General features: G+C 49.6%; 1 protein-coding gene across 1 annotated transcript in view; it reads left to right on the top strand.

Annotated features, from left to right (window-relative positions):
• rbm33a (RNA binding motif protein 33a) overlaps positions 1 to 15243 on the top strand; it is a 38789-nt gene that overhangs the window by 16564 nt on the left and 6982 nt on the right. The window contains exons 9-18 of the mRNA XM_056583777.1: positions 2962 to 3295; positions 3712 to 3773; positions 6143 to 6266; positions 6857 to 7203; positions 7879 to 8289; positions 9888 to 10184; positions 10805 to 11551; positions 13624 to 13758; positions 13924 to 14094; positions 14967 to 15055. Of these exons, the coding sequence (XP_056439752.1) occupies positions 2962 to 3295; positions 3712 to 3773; positions 6143 to 6266; positions 6857 to 7203; positions 7879 to 8289; positions 9888 to 10184; positions 10805 to 11551; positions 13624 to 13758; positions 13924 to 14094; positions 14967 to 15055 (2717 nt within the window). The remainder of the gene's footprint in view (positions 1 to 2961; positions 3296 to 3711; positions 3774 to 6142; positions 6267 to 6856; positions 7204 to 7878; positions 8290 to 9887; positions 10185 to 10804; positions 11552 to 13623; positions 13759 to 13923; positions 14095 to 14966; positions 15056 to 15243) is intronic.

Below are 15243 nucleotides of genomic sequence, written 5' to 3'. Positions count from 1 at the left end.
TTGTGTTTAAATATGCTACAGTGGTCATTTGTTTAGCCAATTCATGTAAAACAATGAGGGTTTTCTAATTGGTTTTCTCACATTTCGTGCACTCGCTCAAATTGATCGCTATAGACTACCGTAACCGTAGGTTTATGAACTAAACGGCGGCAAGCTAGCGAAAGCCGGCGGCAAGCTTTGCAGAGCACCGGTATTTAACAACCATGGCGAATCAAAATATGATCACACACTTCTTCTTCTTCTTTATATAGCCTGCCTATCAATTTTTTTAAGGGCAATAAACACGGACAATATCCGACCGATTTTTTTCCAATTTGACCGGTAAAATGAAACCTTCCCGGTCACATGACCGGCACCAATTTCTTCTAGCGGAAACACTGCATGCATGTACACTCACCTGGACATTTGTGTACACGCACCTTGGCATGTATGTACACACACCTGGACATACATGTACACTCACCTGGACATGTATGTACACACACCTTGACAAACAAGTAAACATCTGGGTGTGCATGCAGTCTATATAAACACATGTAGTCTATTTAAGCCACATGAAGTCTATGTAAACAACATGTAGTCTATATAAAGACATGTATTCTATATAAACACTGTAGTCTTTATGAAAATGGTCGTTTATCTTAAAGGACAATTCCGGTATTTTGATCATTGGGCCCCCTTTCTGGTTTGTTTAGGATGAAATAGAGTGGGTGACACCGAAATTTTAACTATTAGTCCTTTCTCGGGTATTTGGCTCATTTTGAATCGCTCCTGCCTGCTCCACAATGGTTGTCTGTGTGCATACACAAACCTGTCAACCCAGCAACCCTAAACGTTCGTTTTCAAAAATGTGCAAGTAACCGAGTGGTTAGTGGCATTCGTGAAGTTTAAAAAAAAATTATCGGCGCAATATATGGTTTCTGTCGTGTTTTATTGCACATTTATCGCCAGTTGATTTCAGTTGGAAGACTCATTACTCCACGATGATATTACTCCGCCGAACCGGAAAGGTGGGCTGTTTACGTTGGTTTGAACATGTCTATGGGTTTGAAGTCTTGTACCGTGCGCACCTCGGATTAGGGAAAATCACATAGAAAATCACTGAAAATGGATTATGAAAGGTGGCTTCTGGAGGACGCACTCGATTTTGAGTTTGACGGCAGAGGATATCGTTTTGAACCAGAATTCACCCAAGAGGAGCTACGTGAGATGGAGGCTAGGGCTACGGAGGCGCCTGAAGCTCCGGCGGAAGCGGTCCCCACGATCACGGGCGGGTGGTGTGCCTGTGGGAAGTGCAGGCAGATGCCGACGGACGTCGAAAGTAGGTGCTGCACGGAGTGGGACCTTTTGCGGAAGTTTATATGCGGTTGTGAGGTATCTGAAAAAATAGTTCCATTTAGCAACTAACACGGATGGAAACCATATATTGCGCCGATATATTTTTTTTAAACTTCACGAATGCCACTAACCACTCGGTTACTTGCACATTTTTGAAAACGAACGTTTAGGGTTGCTTGGTTGACAGGTTTGTCTATGCACACAGACAACCATTGTGAAGCAGGCAGGAGCGATTCAAAATGAGCCAAATACCCGAGAAAGGACTTATAGTTCAAATTTCGGTGTCACCCACTCTATTTCATCCTAAACAAACCAGAAAGGGGGCTCAATGTTCAAAATACCGGAATTGTCCTTTAACATCGGTAGTATAAACGGAGGCGGTCTGTATAAAGAGTTTTTACAAACGGTCTATGTGAACACAGATAATCCAAATAAACGCCCGTATTCTATTAAAACACGGGTTGATCTAGTTGCTATTTCCCAGGTGAATGGGAGGGAAGTTGGGACACAGGTGGGCAGGTGGATGTCACACTGAGTGTTAAAGAGAGTTAATGTCCTGAGAGGTGTGAAGGTCATTAAATCCCTCGTCTGCTCCTCTTATCACTGTTGATAGACGGATTATACAGAATCAGCCTTGCTCCATTTACACAGCCTCCACCAAATTAAACATGCTCATTGCCGGGGATTTAGCGTTTGTGGGTTTTTGATATTGGGAGATTCTCTCCAAGCGTGTAATCCCTTCGTTTCCACTGATCATCAGCACAGGCATGCCTGAAGGTGTTTGTCTGGAAACCAAAAGTCTCTTTTAATAATAATACTTTTAATAATGATTGAATACCTGGAACACTAGTAACACTGCTCAGCTTCTGGTTTATGACCTCTCAGAAATGAAAAGCAATGACAATGAATGACCATAAAATAGATCATGAATTCAGTGTTCAGTAATGTGTAAGGAATTAATTCAACTCACTGGATACAACCGCAATGGAATCCAGCCGATACGTCAACAGCTCATAGTAGTGCTGTGCCGGATGATACATATACGAGGCGCAGTCTGGTTTGAGGTCTTCATTCATGCGCTTCTTTCCCAACATACAAACAAGCGTGTTGGAGATTATTTCAGAGCATAACAGGGGATTGACATGTTGGCTTGACAGCGCATAGCTGCAGGCTAGGAGAAAAGCTAGCCACAGACAGGCTAACAGCCGTAGCAAATGAGCTAGCTGCAGAAAGCCTTACAGCAGTAGCAGACGAGCTAGCCATGGACAAGCTAGCAGTAGACAGACAAACTAGCAGAAACAGACGTAGTCGATGAGCTAGCAGCAGATAGGCTAGCAGCAGCACACAGCATAGCAAAGTCTAAATGTTTAATTTAATAAAGGCACTGTACAACACAGCGTCGTTTTGGACAATCACATCGTTGGGACAAAGCCCTGGTGGACTTCGTAGAGAATATTAAATAAAGCATAAAATACAAAAAGAGATGGAATAGTAATATTGACATGAACAAGGTTTCAACGTGACGTGCATAGAACCAGCAGCAGGGAGACGATGTGATGTGATCGGCGGGGACGTGTGCGTAGCCGTGTCCGTGGGCTGACATCGTGTCGTGTTCTCCTCCAGCACTCTGCGCGGCTGCCGGCTCCCATGCGCCCCCACCCCCACCACACGCAGGGGGGCTCCCGGGGGCAGATGTCCTTCCAGGAGCACCGGGGTGGGCCCCTCGGCCACTCGCCCAGCCTGCAGCCCCTCATGCCCCCCCACCTGGCCCACCGGTCCCCTCCTCCCCAGCGCCCCCAGCTGGACTCCCTGCAGCAGCGCCTCTTGGTCTCCCCCCCGCCCAGCTTTCCCCAGAACGCCCCGCCCCAGCCCCCGCCGGGCCCCGCCCCCCAGTCCAAGAACATCCACATCAACCCCCACTTCAGAGGCCCCGCCTCCACGCCACCCGCCCAGCAGGGTAGGTACCGCACGCTTACACACGCTCTACACAACACACACACACACTCCGAAATGTACGCACACATACACGAAATGTACACACACACACGCACTTATTCCTGATTAAATATTTACCTTACTGGGATTTTTCAAAGGCAATATTTGGGCTACATTACTGTCACAGCACGCAGCATTTAGTAAAGTGTCCAGTGATTTGGGAGGGGTGCAAGATGCCCCTAGGTTTCTAGCAGATTTTTTTGTCTGGTATCTCTTGCTCTTTCTCTCTCTGACTGTCTCTCTCTAACTGTGTGCCTATGTCCAACTATGTCTCTCTGACTGTTTCTCTCTGACTGACTATCACTCTATGAATATGCCTATGTCTTACTGGGTCTCAATCTTTGTGTCTTGTCAAACGGTGTCTCCCTCTCTCTTCAGCACCCTTGACACCGTCGGTCCAGATGCAGCCCAGACCGGGAGGTGCTCCTCAGAGGTTCCCAGTAAGTACTCCTCCTCCTATTACCCATCATGCAGTGTGTCTGGGCGAGGCCAGTGTCATTAACAGGCTGTGGCGCCAGATAGCACACTGGCTGCCTGTGATAGCAGCTTACAGCAGGAAACCACTCGGGCTCAGAGCCGTCATGGCTGTTCTTATTCAGCTGCTCGCCATGCAAGGACAAGGACCCTCCTGGATCTGAAATGGAGTCCTGAACGCAGGATTGACCTCCCCACTTGGACACGCACAGCTCTCTGACCACACCGTTATTAGAATATGATGAGATTAAAGTGGCAGTATATGGAGGCAGTCAGACACAGAGTAGCTTGTCTGGTAGAATACGGTTCCATGAGGAGTGTCCTTTAACATGATTACAGCATGTGGGGGAATGCCCCTATCCCATAATAGGCTGGCCTCAGGTGGTACCGACAGACACAGTAAACAGCGTTTCATCTGCACTTATGCAAATGAGCCCTCCGGAAAATAAGCCCATCCAATCAGGGTTCAGTGTGGTGGATGGAAGCCAAACACCCCCCTCCCCCCCTCCTCCTCTGTGTCTGCTCCTCCCTTTGATTGGACGCTGATAATGCTGTCACTCAGAGCTGTCTGACCTCACACCAGGAAGTTGGGGGTGGGGTTTTCAACCCATACAGTGCTGAGCTCCCCAGGTGTCAATCACCGCCAGACTAGGGTTGCCATGGACACCATTAGACATGCAAATGAGGGCGTTCCAGTGCCAAGGACGACACGTTAACGACTACTTCATGTTTAATGGTTAGAATACGATGGGGTCGAAGGTCACATCCTATCCGGAATGAATGCTCTTCATGTCCACCAGTGCAGAATGGTGCTGAAATATTAATTTATCTCCCTGCCAATTCAACAAAGGAATATTCAATTAATAATGATGGGACCTATCATTATGCATTTAAAAATCCTGTTTTAGAAATTAAATAAATTATGATGTTTGTCTGGATCATCCGATTGCCTCTGTATTCTATTATCTATAGCCCTGGTACATTTTATCAATAACATTGATATATGAATTGATAATATATCAAGCAATGTCTTTTTTTTTCCTTTTTCTTTGTGTATTAAGTGGCAGTTGTGTTCTCAAATCCTACATTTCCATTTCTTGTTGAATAGTTTGACCTCTGCCCCTACTCCATTATATGGATTTTGTCTAGGCTCTACCCCCTCAGCAGCCTCTCTCCCGTCCCCCCAGAAGGCTATCTGTGTCTGGGTACACACTGGGCTGCAGCAGCCTGGAGGATTAGCTCCAGATGAGCTGAGATTTCACCGCTTTTATGTGGACACCATACCTGACCTTTCCATCCCAGCAACAACAATACGATCCTCTGTGCTTAAGCCCCTTTGATTAACTTTCTGTTTAGCAACTTTTCTAGAAACAATGGGCTCTAGTGTCAACACACCTGACTCCCCCTCTTAAGTGGCAGACAGGCAGCGCGGTACCAGCGTTGGATTAGCGTTTAAGATAAGATCTTAAGTCATTTACAATGGGCTCGGAGCACGTCGGCTGCTAGGTGTTGAATAGCAGGTTAATGTGTCGGCAGGCAGATGTTGAAGTAAGCGAGCAGATACGAGAGCTTAGCGCTCCCGTATCCGGTTGTATTAAAAGCAAGACAGAGGCGGAAAGCTGCTTTAAAATAACCAGCTGGAAACAATGAGAGCAACCCTGATCCTTTCCCTCCTAGACATCGACCCCTGGCCTTTGAGGCCTATCTTATTTTTCTATTGTATTTTTTCATTTCTACTTTCCTTTTTCGGTCTCTATCTCCATGTTTCTTCTGTCTCTGGCGGTCTTCTCTCTATTAAACGTAGACTCTGCTCCTTCTGTCTCCTCGTCTCCCAATGTCGTTTTTTTTCCCTCCAAGGCCTGCTCCATGTATTTAAAGACGGGGTGTACCATCTTCACTCCATGTAGACTCTATAAACCGGTCGTACCAACAGATCCTCCATCAGCCCCGGCTGGGCTCCGGGTTGTTGTTACCGTGTGTATTGATGTCTTCCCCTCGGTTCAATATTCTCGCAGTAGACCCAAACCACCCCCAAACCGTGGCCCCCCGGGACCACTGAGCGAAACCATTTGTGATGTATGAGTCCGAGTGAATGTCTGAATCCTCTTGTAAGTTGTAGCTTGGCAAACATTTTTCTTCAGCTTGGACCGAGCCAACGGACAGGCTGCAACACCAGCCAGTGGAGCACCTTCCATCGCTTTATTATGGCAGTTTCCCAGCCTGTAACAAAAGCTGACTGGACACTCATTAAACCCAGCGCTGGACGGCTCCAGGGAAGTCGAGGAGGGAGCCCCGGCATTGTGTCTAAATTCTGGTGCTCTGTGTGTGTTTTCAGGGGCCGGGAGACTTCCAGCAGTCGGGGCCCTTCGGCCAGCCCCAGCGCCCCCCGCCCTTCCTGGAGCCCTTCAGGAGCCCTGTTGCACCTCCCCCGCAGGAGCGTGAGCCCTTCTTCATCGGAGGTAAGATGCAAGGCCCACAGGTCTTGCTCAACCTGCCCTGAATGGGGGAAGTGTTACCCTGGCATAGCACAGCTTAATATAGCGCCGTCTGCTGCAAGCAGTGTAGTGTAGCGTAGCCTAGCTTACCTTACCCTAACTGTTGTAGCGGAGCTTAACATGCTATACTCTGATGGGCATTTACAGGGTATGCTGCTTGTGTGTTGATTGCGTGCTTTAGAACATAGAGAATGAAACAGTGTTTGGCCTTGGCTTTGGGTTGACAACCATGAATAAACAATGTAAGATGTCTGATTCTGTTAGCAGTCTGCATGAATTCTGTTGGCACCCTGTACACCAGCACTTAGGCTGATGTAGAGAAAAGTGCTCCTCAAGGCCGCAAGCCCTAGACTGATCTGTGTCTCTGTTACTCTCTCTCCACCTCCTCCTCATCTGCCTCCACCTCCTCACCTCTTCTCCTGTCTCACCCCCACCTCCTCCCTCACCCCCTGCCTCACCCCCACCTCCTCCCTCACCCCCTGCCTCACCCTCACCATCTCCTCTCAACACCCTTTTCCTCCTATATTCCACTTATCCCCTCTCTGCTGGATCAGAACCGAGGTTTCCGGGCCAGCCCATGTTCGACCAACAGATGACCAACATACTGCTGGGAGCCGGAGGCCCCCAGCCCTCCCACCGGCTCCCCCAGGAGCAGCAACCTCCGCCCCAGGGCCACGTGACCTTCGGCCAGCCGGCCCCTGTCTTCAACCAGACGGGTCCCGGGCCCCTGGGACTGTTCCAGAGGGAGCCCCCCAGGGCCGGCATTCCACCCCAGGGGCTTGGGGGCCTGAACCAGCATGGGGGCCCCCCAAACCAGCCCCGGCCCTTCATGGGACCCAGGCAGCCCTTTGGCCAGCAGCAGAACCAGAACCTCTTCACCCCCCCTCCGTTTGGGATGCAGGTACGTCCAGGAGTAGGGCTGATGGATCAGCTTCTGGGTTATTTGTTTTGGACTTAGTGGTATTCTCAGGGTTCTTCTGTTTATTCTACTGTTTGTGTTCAGACAGTGCTGCGTGAATTGTAAAATCTGTACTCTAATAAATTATATTCCCGCTGTTGTCGATCAGGTCCAGTGTCTTGTAGCGCGTGTGCAGCCTTCAGATGAAAAAGAGCCAGGCTCTATTTTATTGTAAATTCATGAAATTCACTGCTTTATAATTAAAATGGTGGAGAGAGTAATGCACATATAAATAAATGAGAGTGGTTTGTATTGGTTGGCCTCAGCCTGATGTTTATGCTAACGAGCTGAAGGAAACGCATAGGCAAGAGCTCCCCCTAGTGGTGTTTGTGGTTACTCTTACTATGCGGCTATATGAGGACACAGATGGAGGTTAATGTAATGCAGATCTTCTTTTAGAAAGAGCCATGCACACAATTTTTCAGCAACGCGTGTGTTGTTGGTGTACTTCCGGTGTTGGGATTATTTTTTTTATTTTTTTTTGTTATGTTGTGCTGTATGCGTTGGAGAGCTGTTTGTTATGTTTGTGTGTTTCTTTAGAATGTCTGTATGTTGATAGTTTGTTGGTGTGTTGCAATTTGGTTCATGTGTGTTACGTTCTTCCTTCTGGTCTTTCAGGGTGTCCTGCAGTTGCCCCACCATGACCACATGGCCTCCCATCCACCCCAGCACCACCAGTCACAACACCACCAGTCCCAGCACCACCACCAACAGCAGCAGCACCACCAACAGCAGCAGCAGCAGCACAGACAAGACCTCCCCCCTCACCACCACCACCACCCACAGCACCATCATCAACAACAACAGCAACATAATCATCAACAGCAACAGCATCAACAACAGCAGCATCATCACCAACAGCAGCAACACCACCAGCAGCAGCAGCAGCAGCAGCAGCATCAGCTAGCTCTGAGTGACCATCGTCCCATGATTCACCAGGGTCAGAACCCCTTCCAGGGCGGCCCCCGCCAGATGACGCCCCGCCACCAGAACCCCCCACCGCGCAACGGCCCGCCCAGGCAGCACATGGTGAGTTACTTGCACGCTCACCCTGGGGCTTATACTGATGAGACCATGCTAACTCTTGGGATAATTCATCTAAAGATATTAGCAAGCTAAATCTGGAGATAATTGAAAGGATACTGCAGGATATCTGTAAATTGGCGTATGCTCGTCTTACCAAGAGTTAAACTAATTGTTAATCCAAATTTACATTGTGTTCATCTAGAAAGGGAGTTCGCTGGGTTGGTGTGCTTTCATTTTTTGCCGCTTCAATTGACTTGCAGTGTTACTTACTTTCCAAAGATTTATAATGAGTTCAGAAAAGTTGCTTATTCAAAAAGAGTGCTGGTATCTTTCTGTAAACACACACCATTCTGCACTGTTTTCAGGGCTGTGATTGTTAGGCTACCTGTAATGCACGATTGCCGTGACTATAATATCAGCTGCTTCTGGCTTGGTAGTCAACTCGGAGGATAACCTTTTTAGTGGCGCATCAAGTAGGCTGTAAGCTACTGTAACCTGAAGCCAATGGAAGTCGGCTAACTCGGCCGAATCTGGTTAGACAGGGAAACACCACTTTGGAGATATCTCTGCTAATCACTTAGGGGGTGCCCATGCTGTTTCTGGGGCTGCTTCAAGGAGAATATATGAACATGCTTATTCATGGAGAAGTTGTATTGGCAAACAAACAACATCTAGAACAGTATTTACAATACTTTTGGTGTACAACTCAATTGTCATCAAGACCATTTTTCGCAGACCACCTCATGTGCAAACAGTAAGAATTTGATTAATACACATGCAGTGGCTGAGTAAGAAAAAATGCTAGCACCCTCTTTATACGCAATTATTACTGCAAGGCCATGGCCAGTGGGAGGAGTGGTCAGAAATGCTGCTTATGCTCGGTATGATTATTTACACAGATGACACAAATTTATACAAAATATCTATGAAAGAAATTACAATGGAAATGGAATGCAAAAAGGTTGGCACTTGAAATGCTAAGCCATAAGATTATACTTGCGCAACAATATTTATTCAATATTTATTTGCAATGATCTTTGCAATTCTTATGCATCATAAATGTATATTAAAACTATTTAATCGCATGTACCACCTGCAGTACCCTTGCGAACCATGTTATCTGACTGTGAGCTGTGGTAGTTGTGTGTCTGTTATCTGACGGTGAGCTGTGGTAGTTGTGTGTCTGTTATCTGACGGTGAGCTGTGGTAGTTGTGTGTCTGTTATCTGACTGTGAGCTGTGGTAGTTGTGTGTCTGTTATCTGACTGTGAGCTGTGGTAGTTGTGTGTCTGTTATCTGACTGTGAGCTGTGGTAGTTGTGTGTCTGTTATCTGACGGTGAGCTGTGGTAGTTGTGTGTCTGTTATCTGACGGTGAGCTGTGGTAGTTGTGTGTCTGTTATCTGACGGTGAGCTGTGGTAGTTGTGTAACTTGTGTGTCTGTTATCTGACGGTGAGCTGTGGTAGTTGTGTAACTTGTGTGTCTGTTATCTGAAGGTGAGCTATGGTAGTTGTGTAACTTGTGTGTCTGTTATCTGACGGTGAGCTATGGTAGTTGTGTAACTTGTGTGTCTGTTATCTGATTGTGAGCTGTGTCTCCACAGAACGCCCCCACTGGAAAACAACACATGCAGATCCTGCCGCAGCGCAACAGCAACCTGCGAGAGCTCCCCGTTGCCCCTGGCAACAACAACAACATCACCACCACCACCACCGCCGGCAACTTCAACCGGCCCGGCGCCGTCCCTGGTTCCAACATCAGGCCAGTTGCCAGGGCGACGCCAGGGCCCCGACCGGCCGCCCCCGTGGGCCTGGGGAGGGGCAGGCCCCCCGTAGGGTTGGCAACGGGAGGAGACCCGCCTTCCACGGGCAGAACCGTGGTCCGGAAGGAGGTCCCACAGGTCAGTGATAGAGATGTGTGTCTGAGACTGGGGGCACAGCTCAACTCGATGGCCGCCACTCGTCAACAGCCTTTACATTCCTCTGGGGTTTCACCGCTCATTGATCCCCTGGTTAAGGGAGGGGGGCGGCTGGAGGGCGGCTGGCTGCAGGGAGGGGTTCTAGCTCTGTCCTAGAGGACCTTTAGGGGTCTTGGCATGTTTCCCGATGTGTTAACATTGGTAAAGCAGTGCCTCTGTGTCTAGCAGTATATTCACATTTATCACAGTTTCTTAGTGTCTAGCTGTACGTTGGCATGTAAAGCAATGTCTTACTGTGTCAAGCAGTATCCTTGCATACGTTGCAGTGTCTTGATGTGTCCAACAGTATCTGGGAATGTATGACAGTGTCTTAGTCTGTCAAGCAGTATCTAAGCATGTGTAGCCGTGTGTTGGTGTGTCCAGCAGTATCATAGCATGTATTGTTGTGTCTTAGTGTGTCTAGCAGTATCATAGCATGTATTGTTGTGTCTTAGTGTGTCCAGCAGTATCATAGCATGTAGCATCGTAAGTGTGTCTAGCGTTCTCGAGACATGTGAGCAGCTCCTGGTGTATCTAAGAACACATGTTGTCACGTGTCTCAGGACCCCGAGGAAGACGAGGAGACGCGGCAGTACAGGATGAAGATCGAGGAGCAGAAATGTCTGAGGGAGCAGATCCTGAGGAGGAAGGAGATCAGGAGGCAGATGCAGGCGGGCGTCCGCAAGAAGGAGCTCCTGGACCGCCTCAACGCCCAGAGCCCCGCCCAGCTCCCCGGACCGAACCCCGACCAGGCCCCGGGTCAGAGCCAGGGTGTGATCCAGGGTCAGTACCAAGGCCCTCCGCAGCAGCAGATGGCCCCACCACAGGCCCAGAGACAGTTCCCTTTCAAGCAGCAGCAGCAGCAGCAGCAGGTGCATGTGCCCCCCAACCAGGGCCCGGTCTTCCCCCCTCACCAGGGCCCAGGCTTCCCCCCAAACCCTGGCCAAGGCTTTCCCCCCAACGGTGTCCTGCAGGTCCCCCAGCTACGCACGCCGGTCAGGCCCCGCCTCCAGCCTGGTATGGGCATCGCTGGGCCCAGCCCGCAGAGACAGATCCAACAACAACAAGCACCACCACCCCAACAGACGCCACAGAGGAGGAACAGCGCCCAGTCCTTCCAGCAGCCCCAGCCCCCTCAGAGGATCATGCCCATCCAGGGTGTGTCGTCTGTCGGACCCAGTCCACTCCAGTCCCTGGCTATGGGGCCTAAAGTAGGAGTGAAGAGAACAGTGATGCAGCGTAGCAGGAGTCTGGCCGAAGACGACCAACAGCTCCCAGAAAAGGTCCGCATCGTCAAACTACCTGGAGCAGTAAGCACTTCCTCCTTCTGGCTTCCTGTCTCCACCCTTTCTCTCTCTTAACGTCTCACCTCTTCTCCCTCTCTTCCGCTCTCTCATCCTCTTCAGTCTCTTTCTCTAATCCTCTTCCTCTCTCGACTCTTCCGCTCCCCTCCATTCTCTTCCTCTCGCTCCCTCCCTCTCCCTTCTCTTCCCCTCCTTCCCCCTCTCTTCCCCTCCTCTCATCTCTGATGTACTCCTTCCTCTTTTGTCACCTGTCTCCCCCTCATGTCCATCTCTCCTCTCTTCTCTGATCCTCCCCTCCATTGCTTTACTTACACAGCCACCAGTCAGAACAGTGGCAGAATCAAAACGTTTGAGATTTGGTTGGTAAATGTCAGCGCGGGCCCTAGTGGTGTGTTTGTCCACCTAGAGAGAGAGATCTCGGTAACCTATAAGGCTGTCGGCTAGGGAGGACATCTGTCGCTGTTCAACAAGTGATCCATATAGCAGCTTCAGTGTTTTTCAGGTTTAAGGGTGGTAGTTGTTAGAGGGAGCATGTGACAATTAGAGGTACGGTGTCCCGCTTCATCGCTGCTCTTTAAGGCGATGTCATCTCTTGAGGTACAACAGTGTTATTAGGGAGACCCCTAGACACGTCTCAACCATGCACCACTCACACTAACCTTTCTGGTGGAGGGCGTGTTGGTGCAGGTGGATGGTTGGGTTGTTGGTCAGGTCAGGGGGAACTTGAGCTTGATTGGACAGCACAAAGCTTGCACTCTTTTCCAGCCATTCAAATAAGATACAGGGCAGTAAATGTTTCCCACAGCTTGAATGACTGGGACGTTATAATTAAATGCATGATACATATTACTGTGGGATATATCGAATACTGGTACCGAATGGGTCAGAGGTGGATGTATGTATGTGGGAAAGCAGTGCATTGTGGGGAAACGAACACCAGGGATTGTGTGTGGTCGTTATGAAGTGTGATCTGGCGAGGGACAGCTCCAGCCCTAATTACACCCTAATCTCTATTGACGGCGCACAAAAGGCGCGCGTGTCGTGGTGGATATTAACGGGTTGGTTTGCGTGTTGCCGAGATGCGATAGCGTGTCTGTGCGTGAGAGCCTCTTCTCCGTGACCTTCCCCCGAGGATCGGCACACATGCCTCCGCCAAGATAGAGGTAATCACATGTCAGAGAGGGAGGGAGAACCAGCGGTGTGGGGACGCTCTCCCGCTCATTGTTCTGCTGTCATCACCTGCAGCGGGACAATGTTATCAGTATCGGTCCATTCTCTCCATCACACATCTCTCTCTCTGTCCTTCACTGCCTCCCGCCAGGCCTCTGCCAGGTGTGAGCGGAGTGGGAGTGGATCTAAGCATGTGTAATGGCTCATCTGGTGGTTTTGTGTTGTTAATACCTGGTGTCAGTGTGGTGTTAATACCTGGTGTCAGTGTGGTGTTAATACCTGCATTAATATCTGGGTTAGACACACTATACCAAGAGGATTATTCTCTGGCTCCTGATATTTCCATCTGCGGCCTTTGGGAAGGGGCTGCTGCCGTTGGGATGCAGTTTAGCGTGTGATGGATGCAACCAGCGGTGGTGATTTCTATAGGAAGATTAATCCGTTTAGCGGCAGTGGGGGGGGGTGTGTGTGGGGGGGTTATGGGAGGTGTGTGTGTGTGTGTGTGTGTGTGGCGCTCCTCTTCCTCTGTATTGATCTGTCGCCAGAGGACGCCGGGCGACCTTCAAGTCCTCCGAGCCTTCGACACTTCATCTGATAACAAGAGCATCGCCTTGTTAAACACGCACGCGCACACACACAGACACGCACGCATACACACACGCATTGAAACATGCAGAGATACACACCTATATGCACAGAGGCACACAAACTGTTTCGGTAATTAGGGTTGCGGCCAGGATTGTGTGTGTGTGTGTGTGTGTGTGTGTGTGTGTGTGTGTGTGTGTGTGTGTGTGTGTGTGTGTGTGTGTGTGTGTGTGTGTGTGTGTGTGTGTGTGTGTGTGTGTGTGTGTGTGTGTGTGTGTGTGTGTGTGTGTGTGTGTGTTAACTCCGTCTCCTCTCCTCTGCAGCATGGCCGGGGTACAGAGCCCCAAGGCATCCCCGAGCCCCTGACCATCCCGTCCCTCACACAGGGGGCCCACAGGAAAGTGATGCACGCCGGTGCCATGGCAATGCAGCCGGGCCGCGGGGGCGGAGCCAATAGGGTAGGTCATCAACTAACAACCAGATGAGGCCCTAATAAAAAGGGTTTCCGGACCCGACTCTGCAGAGGCGCAACTACCACTGCATGAAACTACTATATCACGTCGCCTACGATGTAGATAGTACTACCCTACTGGATGCATGAATGAGTCTCTCCCTCTCTCTAGGTTCTGGTGGCGGGGCGTGGTCGAGCCAGGTGGGCTCCTGGTCGTGGGAGAGCCGCCCAAGGCCAGCAGGTGGCTGAGAGCCAGGCCTGCACCGTGTCCATCGAGGGCCTCTCCTCGTCTACCACCGACGCCCAGCTCAGAAACCTGCTGCACTCTATCGGACCCATCCAGGTACAACACCCAGCACGGCATCAGAACCCCAGCCACCTAACCAACTTTAAACCCAACCCAACCTCTAATCCCTAACCTCCAAACCCAGCCCTAACCTCTAATCCCTAACCTCGAAACCCAACCCTACCTCTAACCCCTAACCTCGAAACCCAACCCTACCTCTAATCCCTAACCTCTAAACCCAGCCCTAACCTCTAATCCCTAACCGCTAAACCCTAAACCCTAACCTCTAAACCAACCCTACCTCTAATCCCTAACCTCTAAACCCTAACCTCTAAACCCAACCCTACCTCTAATCCCTAACCTCTAAACCCTAACCTCTAAACCCAACCCTACCTCTAATCCCTAACCTCTAAACCCTAACCTCTGAACCCAACCCTACCTCTAATCCCTAACCTCTAAACCCAACCCTACCTCTAATCCCTAGCCTTTAACATCAACCCCACCTCTAAACCCTAACCTGCAACACCAACCCTACCTCTAAACTCTAACCACTAAACCCAACCCTACCTCTAATCCCTAACCTCTTAACCAAACTTTACCTTTAAACCAGACGCTACATCTAATCCCTAACTTTTAAAACCAACCCTACCTCTAAACCCTAACCTTTAACCCAACCTGACCTGTAAACCATATATTTTAACCCAACCCGACGTGTAAACACTAACCTTTTAACCCAACCCTACCTGTGAAGACCAACCCTTTAAACCAACCCTATCTGCACACCCAACTCCCATGGTGTCGTGTGTGTGTGTGTGTGTGTGTGTGTGTGTGTGTGTGTGTGTGTGTGTGTGTGTGTGTGTGTGTGTGTGTGTGTGTGTGTGTGTGTGTGTGTGTGTGTGTGTGTGTGTGTGTGTGTGTTACCCCTGCAGATGTTCAAGATGCTCCCCCATCAGAGGAAGGCCCTGGCCAAGTTCTCCAACCCCGAGCACGCATCCAGCTTCCAGAAGAGCTTCAACAGGTAGGAACCTGAAGAAACACATATTAGCATGGCTTTTAGCGTGCATGCTAAAGATATACCCAATCTAGCCCAGCTGTTATCCTGCATGCTAAAGATATACCCAATGTAGCCTAGCTGTAAGCCGGCACGCTAATGATATACACACGCTAGCCTAGCTGATAGCTTGCCCACTGCACATTTACACATGA

Source organism: Gadus chalcogrammus, chromosome 23 (genome assembly GCF_026213295.1).
Source record: "Gadus chalcogrammus isolate NIFS_2021 chromosome 23, NIFS_Gcha_1.0, whole genome shotgun sequence".
Taxonomy (NCBI): domain Eukaryota; kingdom Metazoa; phylum Chordata; class Actinopteri; order Gadiformes; family Gadidae; genus Gadus; species Gadus chalcogrammus.
This window is presented reverse-complemented; position numbering and strand designations above follow the sequence as displayed.